The 27,991-nt window shown below is 46.4% G+C and overlaps 1 protein-coding gene, 1 long non-coding RNA gene and 1 pseudogene across 5 annotated transcripts; 1 reads left to right on the top strand and 2 right to left on the bottom strand.

The window, feature by feature from the left end:
* Positions 1 to 11: 11 nt before the first annotated feature.
* Positions 12 to 16,144, top strand: LOC100404048 (cilia- and flagella-associated protein 69 pseudogene; annotated as a pseudogene).
* On the bottom strand, positions 15,268 to 25,623 carry LOC144580528 (uncharacterized). Of its 4 annotated transcripts, none has more exons than XR_013530127.1 (5): positions 24,978 to 25,623; positions 23,823 to 24,033; positions 23,009 to 23,115; positions 20,380 to 22,588; positions 15,268 to 16,829 (listed from the first exon to the last, which is right to left on the bottom strand). XR_013530127.1 is itself a non-coding variant. In XM_078357604.1 (4 exons), exons 1-4 carry the CDS (start codon positions 25,132 to 25,134, stop codon positions 22,716 to 22,718), a joined length of 360 nt encoding a protein of 119 aa, XP_078213730.1. In that variant the 5' UTR covers positions 25,135 to 25,623; the 3' UTR covers positions 22,620 to 22,715. The 4 variants fall into 4 exon arrangements, 2 of the variants coding, with proteins under 2 accessions (XP_078213730.1, XP_078213731.1); XR_013530126.1 differs by having other exon boundaries at positions 23,823 to 23,923; positions 24,993 to 25,623; XM_078357604.1 differs by lacking the exons at positions 15,268 to 16,829; positions 20,380 to 22,588 and adding an exon at positions 22,620 to 22,725 and having other exon boundaries at positions 23,823 to 23,923; positions 24,993 to 25,623.
* A 277-nt stretch (positions 25,624 to 25,900) lies between these two features.
* On the bottom strand, positions 25,901 to 27,740 carry LOC118149766 (uncharacterized). The gene is made up of 3 exons (XR_004737479.3): positions 27,522 to 27,740; positions 26,263 to 26,397; positions 25,901 to 26,010 (listed from the first exon to the last, which is right to left on the bottom strand). It is a non-coding gene; the product is annotated as an uncharacterized LOC118149766 (long non-coding RNA).
* Between the last annotated feature and the right edge of the window lie 251 nt (positions 27,741 to 27,991).

Raw genomic sequence — 27,991 nt, 5'->3', positions numbered from 1 at the left:
AGGAAGATGAGATGGAGAACAGGTAAGTCGGAGGGACAGGTGAACTGAGGGCAGGTGAGTTGGGGTCAGGTGAACTAGGGGGATGGTGATCTGGTGATGGTAAGTTGGGGGATAGGGGAGCTTCTGGAAAGTCAAATAGTCAAGAACCACTCCCTACACCTGAACAGCAGAAAACAGACAGAGAAGTCGGCTCTCCATGGAGTCTTGATGTCTCTGTCCAGGGATTAGTTCCAGAGATCAGTCTATTTCTTCTGAACCACCTCCCTCCATTTGTACCTGCATCCTGGCTCTCTGGAATTATCTAGTTTATACCTTGTGGACAGTCTCCTGAGGATGCTTTACTCATTTTTGTTTTCATGAACCATTTATGCTGCTCTTAGTATGAGCTAACCTCATGGCAGAGACAACTAGTTGTCTCCCCAAACCTGTTCGTCCCTTTTTCCTCAGTACTAGAACTACCAAACATTCTCTGGTCATTTAGAATAGATGATTGTCTCCCAGTCTCCCTTGCAGTTACATGTAGCCATATAATTTGCCCAACGGAATGTAAGTGGAAGTTTTGTCTATTCTTCTTTGCTCCTTCCTGTTGGCTGGAATGTTGATGGGACAGCTGGATATTGGGCAGCTATATTGAATTATGAGGTAGAAGCCATACTGAGGAAGGAAGAGGGCAAAGCTGCCCAATTGCCCTGTACTCACTGACTTTGGACTTCTATTTTATGGCAGAGAAATACACTTCCATTCTGGTTAAACCACTGTTGTTCAGTGCTTTCTGCTACTCACAGTGAACTCTAACCCTAGTTAATACAGATCATCACCTCCCTCACTAAGCAAATTCTACCCTTTTGAACTGGAATTCCTTTTTTTTTTGAGACAGAGTCTTGCTCTGTCTTGCTGGAGTGCAGTGGTAAAATCTCAGTTCACTGCAGCCTCCACCTCCCGGGTTCAAACGATTCTCCTGCCTCAACTCCCAAGTAGCTGGGATTACAGGCACACGCCCTCATGCCTGGCTAAGCTTTGTAATTTTCAGTAAAGATGCAGTTTCGCCATGTTGGCCAGGCTGGGCTCAAACTCCTGACCTCAGGGTGATCTGCCCGCCTTGGCCTCCCGAAGTGCTGGGATTACAGGTGTGAGCCACCACACTCAGATGAACTGGAGCTCTTAAACAGAAGTAGAAGTATCGATAGCGAGCAAGGGGCATTTCCACAGCAAAAGCCTAAATAATGTGCAGTTCCTTTGATTCAATAATTCCATTTCTAGTACTCTAATCTTAGGAAACAATAGTGAAGATACATACAAAATGTAATTCCAAAGATGTTCACTGCAAGATTATTTATAATCATTAGAAGTTGGAAACAACCTAAATGTGCAACCATTGGTGATTGGTAAGCTAAAGGTGGTCCCTCATCCGGTGGAACATGCTATCCCATTTCCAGATGTGCTTTCCAATACTATTTACTTCCTCAGAGAAGTACACACTTGGAAAGCACTCACTGTGTATTAGGAACAGTTCTAAGTGCTTTATGTGACTTGTTTTATCCTCACAACTCCAGAGAGTCCACCTCTAACTCTGAAAAGAGTAGGAGGTCCACCCAGAAGCCAGCCTCCCCAATTCCCACAGAATGAGGCCAGTGCTGTGCATCCTGGGATTTAGAGCCCAGCTACTACCTGGGCATGCAGCAGACGTTGACTGGGATGTGCCATCAGCCCCGCTGGTCATCTCTCCTCAAGTGGGCTAAGAGCAGTAGGTCCTTACTTAGGCAGAGTCTTAGACTTTATGAAACATGCTCACATCCATGACCGTCAGGCAGGGGTCACCATTTCCATTGAACAGATGGAAAGACCATGGCCAAGGACGGGCAAAGGGTGTGTCCATGGTCACACACCAAGTCCATGACAGAGCCAGGATCAGAACTGAGATTTCCTACTTCCCAGGCCAGTAAATTTCCAAAGCCTTGGAGGCCTGGATGGTACCAGACAAGGCCAAGTCCCTGGATTTTGTGTGATCTCCGCAAAAGGATATGGCCATAGCCTAGGGCATAACTTCTTTTCCAGGCTGTGATGTCCAGCATCCATGCTGCCCATCAAGAAATCATCCAGAGCAGCTTGGTGCCAGATGGAAGTGGTACCTGGATGGTGTGATTTCTGGGAATGTTTCTCATCCTCAAATTTCTCCTCCAGCCATTCTAACATAGTACCTTTGTTTCCATCATTAGTCTTTTATCCCCTTAGGATAAGACACAAATTTCTGTAAGGTTAACCAGGCTTGGAAGAAAAAAGCACATAGCATCATTATTAGTCATTGAAATTCCCATGGGGAATAATCTTGGAGAGAGAGGACGATAGTTGAAAGATCCATGGCCCAGCTCTGTTACTAATTCGCTGTAGTAGGTATTAGGGCTGTTCACAGATACTCTTCCTCCTCTTTCTAGACCTTTGGTGGGATTACGCTTCTCTGCCTCCTTGAAATTGGTCATAGCCATGAAACTTGCTTTGATCAATGAAATATGCTAAAAATGACTCATGTCATGCCTGTGTAGACGTTTTAAGAACCAAAGTCTGATTCTCAGTACTTTTCCTTTTCTTCTGCTACAGGGGCTAGAAATATTGCAAATCATGGCTACCCTGTTAGTCTGAGTCTGAGAAAGAGGATGATGTGGAAGAGTGTTCCCAGTCAATTCACATCAGAGAATAAGCAAGAGCAGGAAATAAAATTTTGTTGCATGAGTCACTGGGACTTTGGAGGGTACTCGTATGGCAGTGTAACCTGGCCTATCCTAGCTGATACACTCAGAGTGTGACCTTGAGCAAGTTTCCTATATAAGCCTCAGTCATACCATCTATAAAATGGGTAGATTAGATGTTGTCTCAAACTATTCCTGATTTTCTGTGTCTGATCATCACGTTCTCATGCTAAATGATGGTCAAGGGCAGGTTTGTTTTGTTGAGGGCAGCCCAGTAAGGTGGATTTGGGTAGGGGCTAGTTTTGACAGTAGGAGAAGAGTGAAGAAGTAGATAGGAGGGGAAAAGAGGAGGTGAGGGGAGAGAAAAAATCACCTACTCAGTCTCCTTATTGATGATAGGTGCATTAGGGTATCCTGAAAGAGGGTCTCATGGATATCTGGGCTATGTCCTGTGCCTTGAGCTGGATTAGCAGGTTGTTTCTGTAGTACAGTCCCCTAAAAGGAGAGAAGACAGGGAGTTTTTTCCACTGCTCCAGACTCCAAGAGGAATGGTGTAAACTGGGCACCATCCCTTGTCTCTGCCTGCCAGATACACTTCTGGGAACAATGGGTGCAGACACAGTCCCCCAAACTTCATTCACAGACCTCATTATACCCTGACTGCAGCAGCTACTTGTGTCCCTGAGTTTGCATAGCCTAAACCTCCCTGATGTCACCTCCTGTCACACCTGGTTCAGAGGATGCTCCTCTTCCTCCTCCTATTTGGATATTCACCTTACAGTGTCCTTTGGCATCACAATGAGCCCTGCAAGTCAGCCAAATTATTACTGCTCATTTATTCAGATGAAAATTAAATAATCCTTACTACAGATGCCAACTTTTCCCCTCAACATAAAAGCCCCAAAAGGCTAGGATTTGCAATCTTCCTCCCATTTCCTTAAATAGTTTTTAAACAATTGAGAGGAAACATTCTTCTTAAATGGAAGACCCAGAGGCATTCTAGCTGCTCACAGAGAGCATAATAAATAGACGCGCTGGCACAAACTCCCACACCACACAATAGAGATCTTCCTACAAACAAGGAAGAGAACAGGTAGCTACGGAGCACGCGGAAGAAAGGAAGAGAGGCAAAGGATCAGCATGTGCACTGATTGTGTCTCTGTGAAATATGAGAAATGTAACTCGGAGTCCCATGACTTTAGACAAATCCATGCAAATAGGGCACATTCTGACATAACAGAGGTAGTATCTAGTATGTTAGTTAGAAATAAGAAGAGCGAGACATTTCGAAGAGGTCCTGGGGGACTAAGAAGATACCTCTGTATTTTTCTCTCTGTCTTTGTCTCTGTTTCTGTCTCTCTCTCTCCTTCTTTGTTCTTGAGATGGAGTCTTGCTCTGTTGCCCAGGCTGGAATACAATGGCCTGATCTCAGCTCACTGCAACCTCCACCTCCTGGGTTCAAGCGATTCTCATGCCTCAGCCTCCCAAGAAGCTGGGATTACAGGCATGCACCACCATGCCTGGCTAATTTTTGTATTTTCAGTAGAGACAGGGTTTTACCATGTTGGCCAGGCTGGTCTTGAACTACTCACCTCAAGGGATCTGCCTGCCTCGGCCTCCCTAAGCGCTTCTTCTTTTCTTTTCTCTCCCTCCCTCTCTCTCTCTCTCTTTCTTTCTCTCTTTTTTTCTTTTCTTTTCTTTTTTTTTTTGATGGAGTTTTGCTCTTGTTGCCCAGGCTGGATTGGAATGGGATGATCTTGGCTCACTGCAAACTCCACCTCCCGGTTCAAGCAATTCTTCTGTCTCAGCCTCGTCAGTAGCTGAGATTACAGGCATGCACTACCATGCCTGGCCAATTTTGTATTTTTAGTAGAGATGGGGTTTCTCCATATTGGTCAGGCTGGTCTTGAACTCCTGACCAAAGGTGATCCACCCACCTCAGCCTCCCAAAGTGCTGGGATTACAGGCATGAGCCACCACCCCTGGCCTCTTTTCTTTTCTTTTCCTTTCCTTTCCATTCTGTTCCCTTCTGTTCCTTTCCTTCTCTTTCCCTTTCTCTCTCTCTCCCTCTCTCTCTTTCTTCTTCTTCTTTCCTTCTTTCTTCTTTTTGTTCAAGGTCTTTCTCTGTTGCCCAGGCTGGATTCAAACCTACGTTCAAGTGATCCTTCTGCCTTAGCGTCCTGAGTAGCTGGGACTGCAGGTGTGTGTCACCCCAGTCAGCTAAAGAATAGTTTAAAAAACAACATTATCACATTCTAACAGGAGAAATAAAAGAGGCATTGGTAAATTGAGATTAAAAACTTGCCGTAGACTGAATGTTTGTGTCTCATCTCCCCCACCAATTCACCTGGTGAAGCCTAAATACCCAGGGTGATGGTATTTGGAGGTGGGGCCTTTGGGAAGTGATTAGGTCATGAAGGTAGAGCCCACATGATGGAATTACTGCCTCATAAGAAGAGGCTGGAGGCCAGGCACAGTGGCTCATGCCTGTAATTCCAGCACTTTGGGAGGTAAAGGTGGGTGGATCACTGGAGGTCAGTTTAAAACCAGCCTGGGCAACATAAGGAAACCGCGTCTCTAATAAAAATAAAAAATTAGCTGGGTGTGGTGTGTGAGCACCTATAGTCCCAGCTACTCTGGAGGCTGAGGCAGGAGAATCACTTGAACCTCAGAGGCAGAGGTTGCAGAGAGCCACCAAGATTGTGCCACTGCATTCCAGCCTGGGCCACAGAGCAAGATTCTGTCTGAAAAAAAAGGGAGAAAAGAAGAGACTGGAGAGTGCTTGCTCCTTCTCTTTGCTCTCTGCCCTATGAGGACACCATGAGGAGGTGCTGTCTGCAAACCAGGAAGTTCATCCTCTCCAGACACCAGGTCTGCTGGCTCCCTGATCAGGGACTTCCCAGCCTTCAGAACAGTGAGAAATAAGTCTCTGTTGTTTAAGCCACCCAGTCTATGGTATTTTATTTTAACAGCTCACACTGACTAAGATAAATTGGCCTTCAACTACAGAAAGTGAAGGAAAATAAAACCCACTCTAAGTTAACATGTAGTTGGAAAACAATGCCACTTTATTTACAACAGGATACTTTAATAGAACTTGGTAAAATTGTATTAGCAGTCATTTAGAGAAAAGATGCAGTATTTGTATGCCTTAAATATTTTATTAAAACAGGTGAAGTTAATTGTAAGTCTAATTTTAAGTTAGAATTAGATATACAGAAACAAATAAAGGCAATTCTGTCAAAAGGCAGAATTGTTGGGAGGGTCAGGCAATAGCAAAAATGCTTCCAAACATAATAAAATATATAACAAGGTGGCCATGATTCAATCTTCAAGATACTTGGATTAAAAATGGAAAGAACTGGCTAAAGGGATGGAATACAGTCCAAATGAGCCTCACACTTCATTTAAAACACACTATTTAATCCATGATATTGAAAGGAAAAAAGGCAGGAAAAGAAGTGGTGATAACATACACAGCAATATGCTATCTCTTTCCTGCCACCATGAAGAAGGCCTTTACTTCCCCTTTGCCTTCCATTATGATTGTGTTTCCTGAGGCCACCCTTGCCATGCAGAACTAGTGTTTTCAAGCCTATGGACCTTAACTGTGTCATCAAAATTTTTAAAGAGACTGATAAAGATGGCTTAGAAGAAAACTGAAATCAGTCAAGAAACTGGTACAGTGTTATCAGAATGAACTTCCCTTAAGAGATTTAATACAGATATTTAAAATTCTGAATCTGTGTGCAGTATAAGCAAAAACCAGCTGAATTTCATAGAATATACCTATGATACCATAAAATACTGTGACTTGCCATTTTTGAAAAAGAACATATCGGATGAAATAACTTACCCTCAAGATACGGCTAATTAAGTTGCACTCTGTGTGACTTAATGAAAATACAAAATTCTTAATTGAGGATACAAAACTGTAAGCATATTGTTGACTTTTATCATGCAGAACCACCAAAGAAGCATATTCCATGTTACCAGGAAGTGAGTTTATCAAACAAGATTCAAATGGCTAGAGTAGGAAGATTGGCAGAACAATGGTTCAGTCAATGACCTTGCTTGAAGTGGTTGGAGTTCCCAACCAGCCTGGCCATTATGGTGAAACACTGTCTCTAGTAAAATAAAAAAAATTAGGTGGGCATGGTGGCATGCGCTTATAATCCCAGCAATTTTGCAAGCTGAAATAGGAGGATCACATGGGCCCAGAAGTGTTTTGTTTTGTTTTGTTTGAGACAGAATCTTGCTCTATCACCCAGGCAGGAGTGTAGTGGGTGATTTCAGCCAACTGAAATGTCCACCTTCCAGGTTCAAGCAATTCTGCTGCTTCAGCCTTCTGAGTAGCTGGGACTACAGGTGCCTGCCATTAGGCCCAAATTTTATTATTTTTATTTTTTTGTTTTCAGACAGAGTTTTACTCTTGTTGCCCAGGTTGGAGTTCAGTGGCACGATCTGGGCTCACTGCAATCCCTGCCTCCCACATTCAAGCTATTCTGCTTCCTCAGCCTCCCAAATGTCTGGGATTACAGGCATGGACCACCATATTCAGCTAGTTTTGTATATTTAGTAGAAATAAAATTTCTTTATCTTGGTCAGTCTGGTCTCAAACTCCCAACCTCAGGTGATGATCCACTTGCTTCGGCCTCCCAAAATGCTGGGATTAAAGGCATGAGCCACCAATCCCGACCAATATCTTTTTATTAAAATGTAAATCGGAAGTGGAGGCAGGTTGATACACTAGAGGTCTGGAGTTCCAGGCCAGCCTGGCCATTATAGTGAAACTCTCTCTCTACTACAATTACAAAAATTAGTGAGGCATGCTGGCCAGTGCCTCTAATACCAGCTACTCAGAAGGCTGAGCCCCAAGAGTCACCTGATACTGGGAGGTGGATGTTGCAGTGTGCCAAGATTATGCCACTGCAGTCCCACCTGGGTGACAGTGTGAGACTCCATCAAAAAACAAGCCCAAAAACTCAAATTGGACATTTATTTCCTGCTTCCTGATTTCCCATCACACTTACATTAAAAGCTAAATGGCATAACTTCCCCCACCTCCCTAAGGCCCTCAGGCCCTGCCCAACTGGTCCTCCTTCCCTCCTCTCTCTCTTTCCCTCCTCACTCTGCTCCAGCCACCGGGAACTCCTCATTGTTCCTCCAACAGGCCAGACACACTCCTGCCTCAGGGCCTTTGCAGGGGCTCTGTTCTCTGCCTGGAAAGTGCTTACCCCCTGAATACATTCCTTCTCATACTTGTTACCCCTTTCCATTAAGATTTTGGCCCAGGTTGGGGATGGTGGCACGTGCTTACAATCTCAGCAATTTCAAAGGCTGAGGTAGGAGGATCACATTTGCTCAGAAGTGTTTGCTTTTGTTTTTTTTTGTTTGTTTTGTTCAAGACAGAATCTTGCTCTATCACCCAGGCAGGAGTGCAGTGGGTGATTTCAGCCAACTGAAATGTCCACCTTCCAGGTTCAAGTGATTCTGCTGTTTCAGCCTTCTGAGTAGCTGGAACTACAGCTGCCTGCCACCATTCCCATTTTTTTTTCTCAGACAGAGTTTGGCTCTTGTTGTCCAGGTTGGAGTTCAGTGGCAGGATCTTGGCTCACTGCAACCACCGCCTCCCAGGTTCAAGCGATTCTCCTTCCTCAGCCTCCCAAATGGCTGGAATTACAGGCATGCACCACAATGCCCAGCTAATTTTGTATACGAAGTAGGAATGGGATTTCTCCATCTTGGTCAGGCTGGTCTCAAACTCCCAACCTCAGGTGATCCAACTACCTCGGCCTCCCAAATTGCTGAGATTACAGGTATGAGCCACCGACCCTGACCAATATCTTTGTATTAAAGTATAAATTGGAGGCTGAGGCAGGTTGACCCACTTAAGGTCAGGAGGTCCAGACCAGCCTGGCCATTATGGTGAAAACTTGTCTCTACTACAATTACAAAAATTAGCAGGGAATGGTGGCGGGTGCCTGTAATACCAGCTACTCAGGGGGCTGAGCCACAATAATCACTTGAATCTGGGAGGTGGAGGTTGCAGTGAACCGAGATCATGCCTCTGATCTCCCACCTTGATGACAGAGTGAGACTCCTTCTAAAAAAAAAAAAATTAGGGGGGACTCAAGATGGCGCTGTGAGAACAACCCAGGATTGGAGCCCGCGTTGAATCCGCAAACGGTGAGTCAGTGCTGCATTTCCAGACTGATCTTTGTTGCCCACAGAACGGGGAAACTCCCAAGTATAAAAAGACACGGGACGCCAGGCAGTAGGTCTGCCTGGCGAAGCCGGCAGCCGGGGCGGCGGCGGCCGGCCCTACCCAGCAATCCCCACAGGGCGCGCTTGTCCGGGTGTCTTGTTGAACCGGCAACCTGAGACTTGAGAGGGCTGGACTTGAGACTGAACGAGACTTGCACAGTAGCCCAGCCCAGGGGATTGCAGGGACAGATCATTTGGGATACCCAGTGGGACGAACAAAACCGCGATTTCAAACTATCCTGGGCAGACGGTCCGAGACGCTCTGTGGGGGAGGGGCGTCCACCACTACGGAGGCAACCTGCCCCAACTGATATACACGCCCACTGCTGACGCAGCCAGCCGTTGCCGAGGCAACCCGCCCCAACTGAGATACACGCCCACTGCTGACGCAGCCAGCCGTTGCCGAGGCAACCCGTCCCTACTGAGATACACGCCCACTGCTGACGCAGCCTGCCGTTGCTGAGGCAACACGCTACAACGAAGAGACTCCGCCGCAGGGCGTGGCGGAGACCACAGCAGAGCCGGCAGGAACAGCGGGAATCACACAACAGCAGGGCGGAGCCTTGGCAGCCAAACAGTGGCTAGTCTGCCTTTGAGCTGGGCAGGACACCTGATCGGACATCCAAAAATAAAGCCCAAACCCCTCAACACAGAGCATTTGAGAAAAAAAAAGGGTTGTTTAATGAGCTGTGTTGCAGCAGAATCAAACATAGCAGCCTAACAGCCCTGAATGAACAACAGAGTGCACAGCTCAGCAATTAAACCCCTATAAAGTACAAACTGTCTCCTCAAGCAGCTCCCTGACCCCTCTATATCCAAAAGACTGTCATTAGGCAGGCATCATCCTGGGACAAAGAGAGCAGAAAAAGAAACTGGTAGCATCCCTCGCTGTGCCACGGCTACTAGAGGTGCACCCCAGACAAGCAGGGTCTGGAGCGGACCTCAACAGTCGTACAATGAAGGGGCTAGACTGGTAGAAGGAAAACCAAGCAACAGAAATACTTCATCATCAACATTCTGGGTGTCCACTCAGAGACCCAAACGAAAAGTCAGCAACTACACAGACAACCAGCGGACAAATCCACAAAGATGGGAAGAAACCAGCGCAAAAAGGAGGAAAACACCCGAAACCAGAACACATCGCCTCCTAGAAAGGACCAAAACTCCTCACCAGCAAGGGAACAAAGCTGGACGGAGAATGACTGTGACGAAATGACGGAATTAGACTTCAGAAGATGGATAATGAGAAACTTTTGTGAGCTAAAAGATCATGTATTAAATCAATGCAAAGAAACTAAGAACCTTGAAAAAAGATTTGAAAAAAGATTCGAGGAAATGATAACAAGAATGGATACCTTAGAGAGGAATATGAATGAATTAAAGGAGCTGAAAAACACAATACGAGAACTTCGCGAAGCAAACGCAAGTTTCAATAGCCGAATTGACCAAGCAGAAGAAAGAATATCTGAAGTCGAAGACCAACTCAATGAAATGAAACGAGAAACCAAGATCAGAGAAAAAAGTGCAAAAAGGAATGAACAAAGTCTCCAAGAAATGTGGGACTATGTGAAAAGACCTAACCTACGTTTGATAGGTGTACCAGAAGGGGACGAAGAGAATGAATCCCAGCTGGAAAATACTCTTCAGGACATCATCCAGGAAAATTTCCCCCACCTAGCAAGACAAGCCAACACTCAATTGCAGGAAATACAGAGAACATCACAAAGATATTCCGCAAGAAGAGCAACCCCAAGGCACATAATCGTCAGATTCAGCAGGGTTGAAATAAAGGAGAGAATAATAAGGGCAGCCAGAGAGAAAGGTCGGGTCACCCACAAAGGGAAGCCCATCAGACTCACAGCAGATCTCTCGGCAGAAACACTACAAGCCAGAAGAGAGTGGGGGCCAATATTCAACATTCTTAAAGAAAAGAACTTTCAACCCAGAATTTCATATCCAGCCAAACTGAGCTTCAGAAGTGAAGGAAGAATAAAATCCTTTGCGAACAAGCAAGTACTCAGAGATTTTGTCACCACCAGGCCTGCTTTACAAGAGCTCCTAAAAGAGGCACTACACATAGAAAGGATCAATCAGTACCAGCCATTCCAAAATCACACTGAATGCTAAAGAGCTTTAACATAATGAAGAATCTACAACAACTAACAGGCAAAACAGCCACTTAGCATCAAAATGGCAGTATCAAATTCACACATAACAATATTAACCCTAAATGTAAATGGACTAAATGCACCAATCAAAAGACACAGACTGGCAAATTGGATAAAAATCCAAAACCCATCAGTGTGCTGTATCCAGGAAACCCATCTCACATGCAAGGATACACAAAGACTCAAAATAAAGGGATGGAGGAAGATTTACCAAGCTAATGGAAAGCAAAAAAAAGCAGGAGTTGCAATTCTCATCTCTGATAAAATAGACTTTAAAGCAACAAAGATCAAAAGAGACAAAGAAGGCCATTACATAATGGTAAAAGGATCGATACAACAAGAAGAGCTAACGATCCTAAACATATATGGACCCAACACAGGAGCACCCAGATACATAAGGCAAGTTCTTAATGACTTACAGAAGGACTTAGACTCCCACACAATAATAGTGGGAGACTTTAACACTCCACTGTCAATACTAGACAGATCAACCAGACAAAAAATCAACAAGGATACCCAGGGCTTGAACTCAGACCTGGAGCAAGCAAACCTGGTGGACATTTACAGAACTCTCCACCCCAAATCCACAGAATACACATTCTTCTCAGCACCACATCACACCTACTCTAAAATTGACCACATAATTGGAAGTAAAGCACTGCTCAACAAATGCAAAGCAACTGAAATCATAACAAACAGCCTCTCAGACCATAGTGCAATCAAGTTAGAACTCAGAATTCAGAAACCGACCCAGAACTGCACAGCTTCATGGAAACTGAACAACTGGCTCTTGAATGTTGACTGGGTAAACAATGAAATGAAGGCAGAAATAAAGAAGTTCTTCGAAACCAATGAGAACGAAGACACAACGTGCCAGAACCTCTGGGATACATTTAAAGCAGTCTCTAGAGGAAAGTATATAGCAATAAGTGCCCATATGAGGAGAATGGAGAGATCCAAAATTGACACCCTATCGTCAAAATTGAAAGAGCTAGAGGAGCAAGATCAAAAAAACTCAAAACCCAGCAGAAGACAAGAAATTACTAAGATCAGAGCTGAGCTGAAGGAGATTGAGACACGAAAAACCCTTCAAAAAATCAATAAATCCAAGAGCTGGTTTTTTGAAAAGATCAACAAAATAGACAGACCACTAGCCAGATTGATTAAAAAGAAAAGAGAGAACAACCAAATAGATGCAATAAAAAATGATAAAGGGGAAATCACCACAGATTCCACAGAAATTGAAACCATCATCAGAGAATATTACAAACAACTCTATGCACATAAACTAGTAAACCTGGAAGAAATGGATAAATTCCTGGACTCCTGTGTCCTCCCAAGCCTAAACCAGGAGGAAGCTGAAACTATGAATAGACCAATAACAAGGTCTGAAGTTGAGGCAGCAATTAAGAGCCTACCACACAAAAAAAGCCCAGGTCCAGACGGGTTCACAGCCGAATTCTACCAGACACAAAAGGAGGAGCTGGTACCATTCCTTCTAAAACTATTTCAAACAATCCAAAAAGAGGGAATCCTTCTCAAATCATTTTATGAGACCAACATCATTCTGATACCAAAACCCGGCAGAGACCCAACGAGAAAAGAAAACTTCAGGCCAATATCCATGATGAACATAGATGCAAAAATCTTCAATAAAATATTGGCAAGCCGATTGCAACAGCAAATCAAAAAACTTATTCATCATGATCAAGTAGGATTCATCCCAGGGATGCAAGGCTGGTTCAACATACGCAAGTCTATCAACGTAATTCACCACATAAACAGAACCAAAAACAAAAACCACATGATTATCTCAATTGACGCAGAGAAGGCATTTGACAAAATTCAACAGCCCTTTATGCTAAAAACCCTCAATAAACTCGGTATCGATGGAACGTATCTCAAGGTAATAAAAGCTATTTATGACAAACCAACAGCCAATATCATACTGAATGGGCAAAAACTGGAAGCATTCCCTTTGAAATCTGGTACTAGACAAGGATGCCCTCTCTCACCACTCCTATTCAATATAGTACTGGAAGTTCTAGCCAGAGCAATCAGGCAAGAAAAAGAAATAAAGGGTATTCAAATAGGAAAGGTGGAAGCCAAATTGTCTCTATTTGCAGACGACATGATAGTATACCTAGAAGACCCCATCGCCTCAGCCCAAAAACTCCTGAAACTGATAAACAACTTCAGCAAAGTCTCAGGATATAAAATCAATGTGCAAAAATCACAAGCATTCGTCTACACCAATAACAGACTTAAAGAAAGCCAAATCAAGAGCGAACTGCCATTCGCAATTGCTACAAAAAGAATAAAATACCTTGGAATAAAACTCACAAGGAACGTAAGGGACCTCTTCAAGGAGAACTACAAACCACTGCTCAACGAAATCAGAGAGGACACAAACAGATGGAGAAACATTCCATGTTCATGGTTAGGAAGAATCAATATCGTGAAAATGGCTATACTGCCCAAAGTAATTTACAGAATCAACGCTATCCCCATCAAGCTACCATTGACTTTCTTCACAGAACTGGAAAAAACCACCATGAACTTCATATGGAACCAAAAGAGAGCCCGCATAGCCAAGTCAATTCTAAGCAAAAAGAACAAAGCGGGGGGCATCACACTACCGGATTTCAAACTATACTACAAGGCTACAGTAATCAAAACAGCATGGTACTGGTACCAAAACAGAGATATAGACCAATGGAACAAAGCAGAGGCACCGGAGGCAACACAACATACATACAACTATACAATCTTTGATAAACCTGACAAAAACAAGCAATGGGGAAAGGATTCCATGTTTAACAAATGGTGTTGTGAAAACTGGCTAGCCATGTGCAGAAAGCAGAAACTGGACCCCTTCCTGACACCTTACACTAAAATTAACTCCAGATGGATTAAAGACTTAAACATAAGACCTGGCACCATAAAAACCCTAGAAGGAAATCTAGGCAAAACTATCCAGGACATAGGAGTAGGCAAGGACTTCATGAACAAAACACCAAGGGCATTGGCAACAAAAGCCAAAATAGACAAATGGGACCTAATGAAACTCCACAGCTTCTGCACGGCAAAAGAAACAGTCACGAGAGTGGATCGACAACCAACAGAATGGGAAAAAAATTTTCGCAGTCTACCCATCTGACAACGGGCTGATATCCAGAATTTACAAACAACTCAAGCAGATTTACAGGAAAAAAACAAACAAGCCCATTCAAAAGTGGGCAAAGGATATGAACAGATACTTTACGAAAGAAGACATATATGAGGCCAACAATCATATGAAAAAATGCTCATCGTCACTGGTCATCAGAGAGATGCAAATCAAAACCACATTGAGATACCATCTCACGCCACTTAGAATGGCGATCATTAAAAAATCTGGAGACAACAGATGCTGGAGAGGATGTGGAGAAAAAGGAACACTTTTACACTGTTGGTGGGAGTGTAAATTAGTTCAACCATTGTGGAAGACAGTGTGGCGATTCCTCAAGGCCTTAGAAATAGAAATTCCATTTGACCCAGCAATCCCATTACTGGGTATATATCCAAAAGACTATAAATCGTTCTACTATAAGGACACATGTACACGAATGTTCATTGCAGCACTGTTTACAATAGCAAAGACCTGGAATCAACCCAAATGCCCATTGATAATAGACTGGATTGGAAAAATGTGGCACATATACACCATGGAATATTATGCAGCAATCAGAAATGATGAGTTCGTGTCGTTTGTAGGGACATGGATGAATCTGGAGAACATCATCCTCAGCAAACTGACACAAGAACAGAAAATGAAACACCGCATATTCTCACTCATAGGTGGGTGATGAAAAATGAGAACACATGGACACAGAAAGGGGAGTACTAAACACTGGGGTCTATTGGGGGGAAAAGGGGAGGGCCAGTGGGAGGGGGAGGTGGGGAGGGATAGCCTGGGGAGAAATGCCAAATGTGGGTGAAGGGGAGAAGAAAAGCAAAGCACACTGCCATGTGTGTACCTACGCAACTGTCTTGCATGCTCTGCTCATGTACCCCAAAACCTATAATCCAATAAAAAATTAAAAAAAAAAAAAAAAGAAAAAGAAAAATTAAATTGGATTGTTTCTTCCCTGCTTCCTTATTTCCCATTACTCTTACATTAAAAGATAAACTGCTTAACTTCCCTCACCTCCCCAAGGTCTGCAGGCCCTGCCCAACAGGTCTTCCTTCCCTCCTGTCCCTCTCCCCCTCCTCACTCTGCTCCAGCCACAGACACCTTCTTTATGTTCCTCCAACAGCTGAACATTCCCTGGCTTCATGAGCTCACTGCCGTTCTTCAACCTGGGCCACCCACCTAGGAACCCTGCCTTGGTCTCCAAGCCCAGGGACCCCTGCAGACACACACATATACACACACACAAAGAAAAACACACACACACACTCTTACACAGACACACACGAAGAAAGCAAGACACGGAAACATCCAACAGTGGCAGGCAGGTCCTGAGGCTGCTGGCTTCTGCTCTCTCCCAGGAAGCCCCTTGGGGAGAGAGCAGCCCCGGGGCACACAGACTAGTGGTACCTGGAAATCCCAGCAGGGACAGCTTTCAAGGAGACTCACCCCCACAGTCTCTGAGCAGGCCTGAAGCATCCTGGGGATCCTTGGGGATCACCCTGGGCATACCTGAAGCTCCACTGCAGCTTTTCTCATCCTGGTCCCACCCTGCCCAACTCCTGAAATTGCAGGACCCTGGTGAAAATCTCGGGGAGAGGGGGGCTCTCATCCAATGCCCAGGCACTGCTACAGAGGGCCCGTGGTTTGCCAAGCCACTGAGACCCCTGTTCCCCAATGCCGTGGGAGCTGTCACTGTGAGGCGAGCCCTGGTGGGAGCTCACGCTTGTGACTCATCGCTTGCGCATGAGCATTGGCGTGCCCAGCTGGCCAGCAGCAATGTGGGCGCTCTGTGGCAGAGGGGCTGCAGGAGCACTGGAAAATACTGGTGGCGGTGTCCGAGGCAGCCCTAGGGAAGGAGGCTGCCTGCCACAAGCTGAGCAGGAGCCTGACCGTCCTGACCTCAGTGCCTCAGTGAGCCCACTTTCCTGTTCAGGTCGGGTGGATAGGGAGGGCGCTTGAGACTATGAGGTGGGTACCCGGGTCTGCTCTGCCCACCGGTTCCAGACTGGATGGCGTGGGCAGGGATCGGTTCCCTCGGGGCTGGAGATTCAGTCTGGTGAGGTGTGGTGGGGGTTGCTGGACCCCAGAAAGATGCCTGAGACACTTCGGGAGGGTGTCAGCAGAATGTTGCCTGGCTCCGTGAGCTCACTGCACCGCTTTGACCTGGGTCACCCACCAAGGGGCCCTGCCTTGGTCTCCAAGCCCAGGGACCCCTGCTTCTCAGCGCTGCTGTCCAGAGAAGGTGTGAAGAAAGACAAAGCAGCAAGCGCAGCCAGTGGCAGAGGCGGCCACACCCAGAACCGGCCTCCCCCGGGCTGGATCCAGTGGAGAGAGTGTAGCAGATTTCTGGAGTGAAGCCCAATCCCGGGACTGATGTCCAGGCACGCCGCTGAGGACCCCCTGGAAGCCAAGCACAACATGCTAACGGATTTAGTCACTTTATTGTTTTCATGGAAAACATCATCATCTTGAGACACAGTGTTTCCCTCAGATTGCTTTGACGGCCTGTACACGGAGACCCGTTGTCAACTTGTCCTGTGGAGAGAAAAACAATTCTGGGTGTTAAAAATGCAGATTCTCACTCTTATGTGCTGTGGCCTCTGTCTGGAAAGTGCTTACGCTCCAATACCTTACTTCTCACACTGGTGAACACTTTCCATTAACATCTTGGCCCAGGCTGGGCATGGTGGTACTTGCCTATAATCCCAGCAATTTCACAGGGTGAGGTAGGAGGATCACATGCGCCTAGAAGTGTTTGCTTTTGTTTTGCTTTTTGTTTTGTTTGAGACAGAATCTTGCTCTGTCACCCAGGCGGGGAGTGCAGTGGGTGATTTCAGCCAACTGAAACCTCCACCTTCCAGGTTCAAGCGATTCTGCTGCCTCAGCCTTCTGAGTAGCTGGGACTACAGGTGCCTGCCACCATGCCCAGGTTTTTTGTTTGTTTGTTTTGTTTTCAGACAGAGTTTTATTCTCATTGCCCAGGTTCGAGTTCAGTGGTAGGATCTTGGCTCACTGCAACCTCCGCCTCCCAGGTTTAAGCAATCCTGCTGCCTCAGCCTTCCAAATTGCTGGGATTACAGCCATGGGTCAACATGCCCAGATAATTTTGTATATTTAGTAGAAACTGGATTTCTCCATCTTGGTCAGTCTGGTCTCGTACTCCCAGCCTCAGGTGATCCACTTGCCTCTGCCTCCCAAAGTGCTGGGATTACAGGTGTGAGCCACCAACGCCAACCAATATCCTTTTATTAGAATGTAAATTGGAGGCTGAGGCAGGTTGATTACACTAGAGGTCTGCAGTTCCAGGCTAGTTTGGCCGTTATGGTGAAACTCTGTCTCTACTACAATTACAAAAATTAGTGAGGTATGGTGGTCAGTGCCTCTAATACCAGCTACTCATGAGGCTGCGCCCCAAGAGTCACTTGAGACTGGGAGGCAGAACTTGCCGTGTGCCAAGATTATGCCACTGCACTCCCACCTGGTTGACAGAGTGAGAGTCCATGAAAAAAAAACAAATCCAAAAACTCAAATTGAACTGTTTATTCCCTGCTTCCTGATTTCCCACCACACTTACATTAAAAGATAAATTGCCTAACTTCTCCCACCTCCCCAAGGCCCTCAGGCCCTGCCCAACTGGTCCTCTTTCCCTCCTCTCTCTCTTCCCCTCCTCACTCTGCTCCAGCCACAGGGAACTCCTTTTTGTTCCTCCAACAGGCCAGACACACTGCTACCTCAGGGCCTTTGCATGGGCTATGTTCTCTGCCTGGAAAGTGCTTACCCCCGAATACATTTCTTCTCACACTGGTTACCACCTGCCATTAAGATCTTGGCCCAGGCTGGGCATGGTGGGCCATGTCTATAATCTCAGCAATTTCAAAGGCTGAGGTAGGAGGATCACATAAGCCCAGAAGTCTTTGCTTTTGTTTTGCTTTTTGTGCTACCATGCCCAGCCTAAGCCAAGATCTTGGTTAGGCTGGTCTCAAATTTCCAACCTCAGGTGATCCAACTGCCTCGGCCTCCCAGATTGCTGGGATTACTTGTGTGAGCCACCAACACAGACCAATATCTTTGTATTAAAACATAAATTGGAGGCTGAGGCAGGTTGATCCACTTAAGGTCAGGAGGTCCAGACCAGCCTGGCCATTATGGTGAAACCTTGTCTCTACTACAATTACAAAAATTAGCCAGGAATGGTGGCAGGTGCCTGTAATACCAGCTAATCAGGAGGCCGAGCCATAAGAATCACTTGAATCTGGGAGGCAGAGGTTGCAGTGAGCCAAGATCAGGCCACGACACTCCCTCCCGGGTGACAAAGTGAAGGTCCGTCACAAGGAAAACAAAACCCAGAAACTCAAATTGGACTGTTTCTTCCCTGCTTTCTGATTTCCAATCATACTTACATCAAAAGATAAACTGCTTAATTCCACCCCCCAAGGTCCAAAGGCCCTGCCCAAACCATCCTCCTTCCCTCCTCCCTCTCTCCCACTCCTCACTCTGCTCAAGCCACAGGGACCTCCTCGCTGTTTCTTCAAGACCCCTGACATAGTCCTGCCCCAGGGCCTTTGCATGGTCTGTGCCCTCTGTCTGGAAAGTGCTTAACCCCCAGTACCTTCCCTCTCACACTGGTTACCCCTTTCCATTAAGATCGTGTCCTATGCTGGGCATGGTGGCACCTCCTTATAATCCCAGCAATTTCGCAGACTGAGGTAGGAGAATCACAAGGGCCCAAAAGTGTTTGGTTTTGTTTGGTTTTTGGTTTTGTTTTTGACAGAATCTTGCTCCGTCAACAAGGCGGAGTGCAGTGGGTGATTTCAGCCCACTGAAACCTCTACTTCCAGGTTCAAGCAAATCTGCTGCCTCAGCCTTCTGAGAAGCTGGATCTACAGGTGCCTGCCACGATGCCCATGATTTTTTTTTGTCTCGAGACACTGTTTTACTCTTGTTGTTCAGTGTGGAGTTCAGTGGCAGGATCTTGGCTCACTGCTACTTTCGCTTCCCAGGTTCAAGTGATTATCCTGCCTCAGCCTCCCAAATGGCTGGGATTACAGGCATGCACCACCATGCCCACCTAATTTTGTACATTTTATAGTAATGGGATTTCTCCATCTTCGTCAGGCTGGTCTTGAACTCTCAACCTCAGGTGATCCACCTGCCTCAGCCTCCCAAAGTGCTGGGATTACAGGCGTGAGCCACCAACCCCGACCAATATCTTTTCATTAAAACCTAAATTGGAGGCAGAGGCAGGTAGATCCAGTTGAGGTCAGGAGTTCCAGACCAGCCTGGCCATTATGGTTACTAAGTAACCTCCGTCAGTCATAGTTGCTTAAGTTAGACTCTTTTAAAATGATCTATTTCCCATTAACACTTTATTGGGCCACTATGTTTTGGCACCAATGATGCCTAGAAAATAAAAAGTTATAAATTTAATCAGTTTATGTATACTTTCCTAAATTTCCGTGATTAGTATTTACTCAGAGCGTGTCAGGTTTCCTAACTTGTCCAGAGTGACTTGTGTAGCTTAAATGCTTAACCTGGGATGGTTGTACACACATTGTTTGCCCAAATGTAGGCAGGTACATTTGTCTTTATGGAAAGAGATGAATTTTCAGCAGCAAAAAAAGAGCAGAAGGAAAAGGTCTCACAGCTCCTAGTCCTAGTTCAGGTAAAACCAGTTAGGATGCGATAGAAAAGATCCCTGTAGGCTGGGCGCAGTGGCTCACGCCTGTAATCCCAGCACTTCGGGAGGCCGAGGCGGGTGGATCACGAGGTCAAGAGAGTTTCAACATGGTGAAACCCCATCTCTACTAAAAATACAAAAATTATCTGGGCATGGTGGCATGTGCCTCTAATTCCAGCTACTCAGGAGGCTGAGGCAGGAGAATTGCCTGAACCCAGGAGGCAGAGGTTGTGGTGAGCCAAGATCGCGCCATTGCACTCCAGCCTGGGTAACAAGAGCGAAACTCCATCTCAAAAAAAAGAGAAAAGATCCCAGTAAACGAGTTCAGCTAAAACTTAAATCCTATAGTTCAGATTACATTTACCATTTCAAGGAAGGCATAGAGATGATTAAAGAAACTGTACGTACCTGCATATTTGCAGTCAATTTGTTAGAAATCTCCACCAATCACAGCACCACCTCTGTGTAGATGTTGCTGTTCCCACATGCAGACCATGGTTCCTTAGACACTGGAAGAGAAAGTGGGCACTGCTCCCCAGAATTACTCGGACAGCTGAGATCAAGGATTTTTCCCAAGCTAGAGTAGGTACCAAATCATTCTCAACAGAATGACATGATACTATAAATCTATTAATGTTTTCTTACTTTACCATGATTTCAATTCTTCATGCTACCAAGCGCATTGTGATGTCTTTCCACAGCTACCTTCAGACCATTTAATCTGTCCCTAGATAAGCAAGGAGTCTGCTAAATGACTCATTCAAGAAAAGACAATTTAGGAACTATCTCTCTGCTTCCATCTATGTTGCCAGTGTGTTTGAATTATCTGATGTAAGAAATTAGAAAGAAAAATGAAGACTATATCCAGAAGAGGCCTTTAAATGCAGACTCACAGCTACAATAATTACTTCCAAAGAACAATACCGAGACTTGCTCCTGAAAATATCAAACATGACCCATAAGCACTGGCATCCCCTGAATGCCTACTCCAAATACACAATCTCAGGCTCACCCTGACACAGGAATGACAATTTCCTTTAAACAAGAATCTTATGTAGGAAACCTGTACAACAGTGTGTCCCTCAAGGGGTCCTGAGGACAGTAGCAGCCCTACATGTGCCTCAGGACCAAGGGCCCATGGAAAGGTTTGGTTTTGGGTGTCCTGTGTTGGTTTTCTTTCTGGAGGAGTGACCCGCTCAGAATGGACAGGTGATTAGGAGGTCTGCTTGTGGGAGCCAGACCCTCACTACACTAAGGCTTCAGAAACCAGGAACAACACAAAGAAGGCAGGGCCCCACAGCCCCTAAGCTGAGATGAGGACAGACCGGCAGCAGAATGTAGAGGGATGACAGAGAAACTGCGCTGGAGTGCACTGGCCACGTTCATGTCTAGCATACAAGTCTCACACACATAAAAGAACACACAGAGGAAGATGCACATGGACACACACAGACATGGACACATGGACACACACAGACATGCACACATGGACACACACAGATAAACACACACGAAGAAAGCAAGACACATGGAGACATCCAACAGTCACAGGCAGCTCCTGAGGCTGTGGGATTCTGCTGTCTGCCGGGAAGCCCCTTGGGGAGAGAGCAGCCCCGGGAGACACAGGCTGGTGATACCTAAAAATCCCAGAAGGGACAGCTTTCAAGGGGATGCACCACCCCACAGCATCTGAGTAGGCCTGAAGTATCGTGGGGATCCTTGGGGATCACCCTGGGCATCCCTGAAACTCTGCTGCAGCTTTTCTCAGCCTGGTCCTGCCCTTCCCAACTCCTGAAATCGCGGGACTCTGGCAAGGATCCCAGGGAGAGAGGGGCCATCACCCAACACCCAGGCACTGCCACGGAGGGACCCTGGTTTGCCAAGCTGCTGAGACGGCAGTTTCCCAGGCCACGGGGGCTTTCACTGTGTTGTGAGCCCCGGGTGGGAGCTTGCGCTTGTGACACGCCGCTTGCCCATGCACATTGGTGTGCTCGGCTGGCCAGCGGCAATGTGGGTGCTCTGTGGCAGGGGGCCGTAGTGGCACTGGAAAATGCTGGCAGCAGTGTCTGAGGTGGCCCCAGGGAAGGAGGCTGACTGCCACAAGCTGAGCAGAGGCTCGACCATCCTGACCTCAGTGGCTCCATGAGCCGACTTTCCTGTTCAGGTCGGCTGGATGGGGAGGGCGCTTGAGACCAGGAGGTGGGCACCTGGGTCTGCTCTGCCCACTGGATTCCAGATCAGACGACGTGGGCAGGGATTGGGTCCCGCGGGGCTGGAGATTCAGTCTGGTGAGGTGTGGCAGGGTTCGCTGGACCCCAGTATGGGAGGGTGTCAGCAGAACATTGTTTGGCTCCATGAGATCACTGCCCCGCTTCAACCTGGGCCACCCACCAAGGGGCCCTGCCTTGGTCTCCAAGCTCAGGGACCCTTGCTTCTCAGCGCTGCTGTCTGGAGAAGGTGTGAAGAAAGACAAAGCAGCAAGTGCAGCCAGTGGCAGAGGCAGCCACTCCCAGAACTGGTCTCCCCCGGGGGCGGATCGGGGGAGAGAGTGTCTCAGATGCTTTCTGGGGCGAAGCCCAATCCCGAGATGGATGTCCAGGCATGCCGCTGAGGACCCCTGTGAAAGCCAAGCACAACATGCAATGGATCTTAGTCACTTTATTGTTTTTACAGAAAACATCATCATCTTGCTACAAAGTGTTTCCCTCAAATGGCTTTTTCGGCCTGTACACAGAAACCCATGGTCAACTTGTCCTGTGGAGAGAAAAACACTTCCCAGTGTTAAAAATGCAGATTCTCACTCTTATGGACACCTAAATCCAGAGTGTAACCGTGTGTCGGAGGTTAATCAGCAGATGAAATCTGTTTCTGAGGGACTCTTTTCACTGAATCATAGTTGAAGGAAGGTCCTACCCTGCCATTTGGTTTTCCATTTTGTGTGTGTGATAAGCAGATCCTAAACCTGGAACCTTCATTCCCTCCAGACAAGCTTTTAGCATCCAACTTACCCGACATTATTTTCATTGTCTCCAGTTACCTTGCAGGTTGCACATTCAGTTCTCCAGTCTTGAGCTTGGGGCTTCTTCTGCAACATAGACCATCTTTGTCTTCTCTCTCTAGGAACTCTTTCCTGCCATACAATTGCTGGAAATAGAAGAAAACAGGATAAGAATATGAGGGAAACAATTTGAAGAAAGAAAACTTCTCAAAGGCCAGGCTGTGGAAAGGTGTGTAAGTTTTTTCAACCTCATGTTTTTCTTCCTCAGGAATGAAGCTTTCTTTTCCTCTTTTGTTTCTCTGGGAAAACAACAAGAACCAAAACAACAACAAAATTCCAGACTTTACTGAATGTGTTACTAAGGATAAAATCAGTTTCCTCCATCAAACATAGTTGCTTAAGTTAGGCTCTTGAAAACTGATCTATTTCTCATTAACACTTTATTGGACCACTATATTTTGGGACCATTGATGCCATAGGAAATAAAAAGTAACAAATAAAATGCAGTTTATATATACTTTCCTAAATGTCCATGATTAGGATTTACTCAGAGCATGTCAGGATTCCTAACTTGTAAGGTGTGACTTGTGTAGCTGAAATGCTAAACCTGGGATGGTCGTACACACATTGTTTGCCCACATGTAGGCAGGTGCATTCATCTTTATGGAAAGACATGAGTTTTCAGCAGCAGAAAAAGAGCAGGAGGAAAAGGTTTCACTGCTCCTAAGTCCTAGTTCAGTTAAAACCAGTCAGTATGCCATAGAAAACATCCTTGTAAAGAGTTCAGCTAAAATTCACATCCCATTTACCAATTCAAGGAAGGCATACAGATGATTAAAGGAAATGTACATACCTGCGTATTTGCAGTCAATATGTTAGAAATCTCCACCAATCGCAGCACAGCCTTTGTGTAGATGTTGCTGTTCCCACATGCAGACCACTGTTCCTTAGACACTGGAAGAGAAAGTGGGCACTGCTCCCCAGAATAACTCAGACAGCTGAGATCAAGGATCATTCCCAAGCTAGAGTAGGTACCAAATCGTGCTCAACAGAGTGACATGATACTATAAATCTGTTAAAGTTTTCTTACTTTACTGTGATTTCCATTATTCATGGTAACAAACTCATTGTGATGTAATCCCATGGCTACCTGCAGACGATTTAATGTGTCTCTAGGTAAGCAAATAGTCAGCTAAATGAGTTGTTCAAAAAATGCAATTTAAAAACTGTCCCTGTGTTTCCCTCTATGTTGCCAATCAGTGTGTTTGAATTATCTTCCAAAAGAAATTAGGAATAAAATTCAAGAGTATATCCAGAAGAGGCCTTTAAATGCAGACCCTACATCTATAATTCATACTTCCATAGAACAATACAGAGACTTGCTCCTGGAAATATCAATTGTGACCCAAAACACTGTCATCCCCTGAGTGCCTACTCACAATACAGAATCTCAGGCTCACTCTGACACAGGAACGACAATCACAATTTAGTTTTTTAACAAGAATCCTAAGTAGGTCAACCACACACCAGTGTAGTCCCTAAACGGGTCTTGAGGGCCCATGGAAAGTTTGGTTTTGTGTGTGCTGTGCTTGTCTTCTTTCTGGAGGAGTGACCACTTTGAGATCTCCAGTGATTAGTAGGCTTGCATGTGGGGGACCAGTTCCCGAGCACACTGAGGCTTTAGAAACCAGGAGCAACAGAAAGAAGGTGGAGCCCCACAGCCCTTAAGCTGAGCCAAAGAGAGACACGCAGCAGAAGGTGGAGGGACTACAGAGAAACCGCGCTGGAGGGCACTGGCCACACTGAAATGAACACACACAGAAAGATAGACACACACACACAAACACACACAGAAAGGAAAACACACGGAGACATCCAACAGTTGCAGGCAGCTCCTGATGCTGTGGGGTTCTGCTCTGTGCCGAGAAGCCCTGGCAGATAGCGCAGCCCTGAAACACACGTGCTGGTGGTACCTAGAAATCCTAGCAGGGACACCTTTCAAGGATACGCAAACCCACAGCACCTGGGTAGATCTGAAGCATCGTGGGGATTGTTGGGGATCGCCCTGGGCAATCCTGAAGCTCCGCTGCAGCTTTTCTCTGCCTAGTTCCAACTTGCCCAACTATTGAAATCGTAGGTCTGTGGCGACGAACCCTGAGAGACATAGGGCCATTGCCCAACACTGAGGGACTGCCATGGAGGGTTCCTGCTTTGCCAAGCCGCTCAGACGGTGGTTCCCCAGATAACGAGAATGGTCACTGTGATGCGAGACAAGGGTGGTTGCTCACGGTTGTCACGTGCCACTTGCGCATGCGCATTGGCATGTCTTGGCTGACCTGCCTCAATGTCAGTGCCCTCCTGCCAGCTGCTGCAGTAAAGGAAAATGCTGGAGGTGGTGTCTGAGGAGGACCCATAAAATGAGGCTGTGTGCCACAAGCAGCACAGGAGCCCCAGGGTCCTGACTTCAGTGGCTCCCTAAGCAGACATTTCTGTTTGGGTAGGCTGGAGGAGGAGGGCTCTTCAGATCATGAGGTGGGCACTCCAGACTCCTCTCCCCAGGGGATTCCAGATTGGATGGTGTGGGCAGAAATCAGGTCCCACAGGGCTGGAGATTCAGTTTGGTGAGGTGTAGCGAGCGGGGATCACTGGACCCCAAAAACATGTCTGAGACCCTCCGGGAGGGTGTAGACCTTGGTCTCCAAGACCAGGGACCCCTGCTTCTCACCACTGCTCTCTGGAGAAGGTGTGAAGAAAGACAAGGTGGCAAGCGCAGCCAGTGGCAGAGGCGGCAACACCTGGAACTGACCTCCCCTGGTGGAAGATAAGGTGGAGAGAGCCTCTCATAAGTTTTTTGGGGCCAAGCCAAGCTCGAGACGCATGTCCAGGCATGTCACTGAGGACCCCAAAAAAAGCCAAGCACAACATGCTAATGGAGGTTAATCACTGTATTATTTTGAAAGAAAGCATCATCATCTTTCTAAAAAGTGTTTCGGTTAAATTGCTTTGATGGCCTGTACACAGAGACCCGTTGTTAAGTTGTCCTGCCAAGAGAAAAATAATTCCCGGTGTTAAAAATGCAGATTCTCACTCTTATGGAAGCCTATGTCTAGAGTGCCACCATGTGTGGGAGGTTAATCAGTGGATGAAATCTTTTTCTGAAGGACTGTTTCCACTAAATAATATTTTAAGAAAGGTCCTACCCTGCCATTTAGTTTTACATTTTTGCTGTGATAAGCAAATCATAAACATCGAACCTTAATCCCCTCCAGAAAAGCTTTTAGCATCCAACTTACCTGACACGATTTTCATTGTCTCCAGTGCCATTGCAATTGCACATTGAGTTCTCCAGTCTTGAGCCTGGGGTTTCTTTTGCAACACAGACCATCTTTTTCTTCTCTCTCCAGTAACTCTTTCCTGCTATACAAGTGCTAATAATAGAAAACAAACAAACAAACAAAAGGATAAGTTTATGAGGAAAACAACTTTAAGAAAAAGCATTTCTCAAAGCTAAAGCTGTGGAAAGGTGCATAACTTCTTTCAACCTCATGTTTTTCTACCTCAACAGTGAAGCTTTGTTTTCTTCCTCTAGTTCTCTGGGAAATAGCCAAAAAAAGAAAGAAAATCCAGACCATGTCATGACCCATAAGCACTGGCATCCACTAAGTGCCTACTCGAAATGTTGCACATTCCCAAGGCTGAAGAACTGAATGTGCAACTTGCAAGGGAACTGGAGAAAGTGAAAATCTTGTCAGGTAAGTTGGATTCTAAAAGCTTGTCTGGAGGAGATAAAGGTTCCATTTTTAGGATTTGCTCATCACAGGAAAAATGGAAAACCAAATGGCAGGGTAGGACCTTTCTTAAACTATGATTTAGTGAAAAGAGTCCTTCAGAAACAGATTTTATCCACTGATTAACCTCCCACACATGGTTACACTCTGGACTTAGGTGTGCATAAGAGTGAGAATCTGCATTTTTAACATTGGCAATTGTTTTTCTCTGGACAGGAAAAGTTGAAAACGGGTGTCCATGTAGAGGCCGTCAAAGCAAGTTGAGGGAAACACTTTGTAGCAAGATGATGATGTTTTCTGTGAAAACAATAAAGTGACTAAATCAGTTAGCATGTTGTGCTTGGCTTCCATGGGGGTCCTCAGCGGCATCCTTTTCAGGATTAAGCTTCACCACAGAGAGCTACTGAGACCCTGTCTTCACCTAATATGCCCCCAGGGGAAGCCAGTTCTGGGTGTGGCCGCCTCTGCTGCTGGCTGCACTTGCCGCTTTGTCTTTCTTCACAGCTTCTCAGGACAGCAGTGCTGAGAAGTAGGGGTCCCTGGGCATGGAGACCAAGGCAGGGCCCCTTGGTGGGTAGCCCAGGTTGAAGCTGGAGCCGGGCAACGTCCTGCTGGCACCCTCCCGGAAGGTATCAGGCATCTTTCTGGGGTTCACCGACCCCTCCCACACCTCACCAGACTGAATCTCCAGCCCTGTGGTACCCGATCCCTGCCCACGCTGTCTGATCCGGAATCCAGTGGGCAGTGATGTCCCGAGTGCCCACCTCCTGGTCTCAAGAATCCTCCCCATCCAGCAGACCTGAACAGGAAAGTCATCTCAGGGTGCCACTGAGGTCAGGACGGTCGGGCTCCTGCTCAGCTTGTGGCAGGCAGCCTCATTGCCCGGGGCTGCCTCAGACCCGGGCATCAGCGTTTTCTGTTGCCGCTGTGGTGCCCCTGCCACAGAGCACCCAGGTTGCTGCTGGCCAGCCGGGCATGCCAATGCGCATGTGCAAGCTGTGCATCATAAGCAAGAGCTCCCACCCGAGGCTTGAATCACAGTGACAGCCCCTGTGGCCTGGGGAACCACTGTCTTAGCAGCTTGGCAAACCAGAGGCCCTCCGTGGCAGTGCCTGGGAGTTCAGCAATGGCCCTTCTCTCCCCTGGATCATCACCAGAGTCGGGTAGGGTGGGACCAGGCTGAGAAAAGCTGCAGCAGAGCTTCAGCGATGCCCAGGGCGATCCGCAAGCATCC

This window comes from Callithrix jacchus, chromosome 20, assembly GCF_049354715.1.
Source record: "Callithrix jacchus isolate 240 chromosome 20, calJac240_pri, whole genome shotgun sequence".
Taxonomy (NCBI): Eukaryota; Metazoa; Chordata; class Mammalia; order Primates; family Cebidae; genus Callithrix; species Callithrix jacchus.
The sequence above is the reverse complement of the archived record's forward strand: the minus strand, read 5'-3'. Positions and strand labels throughout refer to the sequence as shown.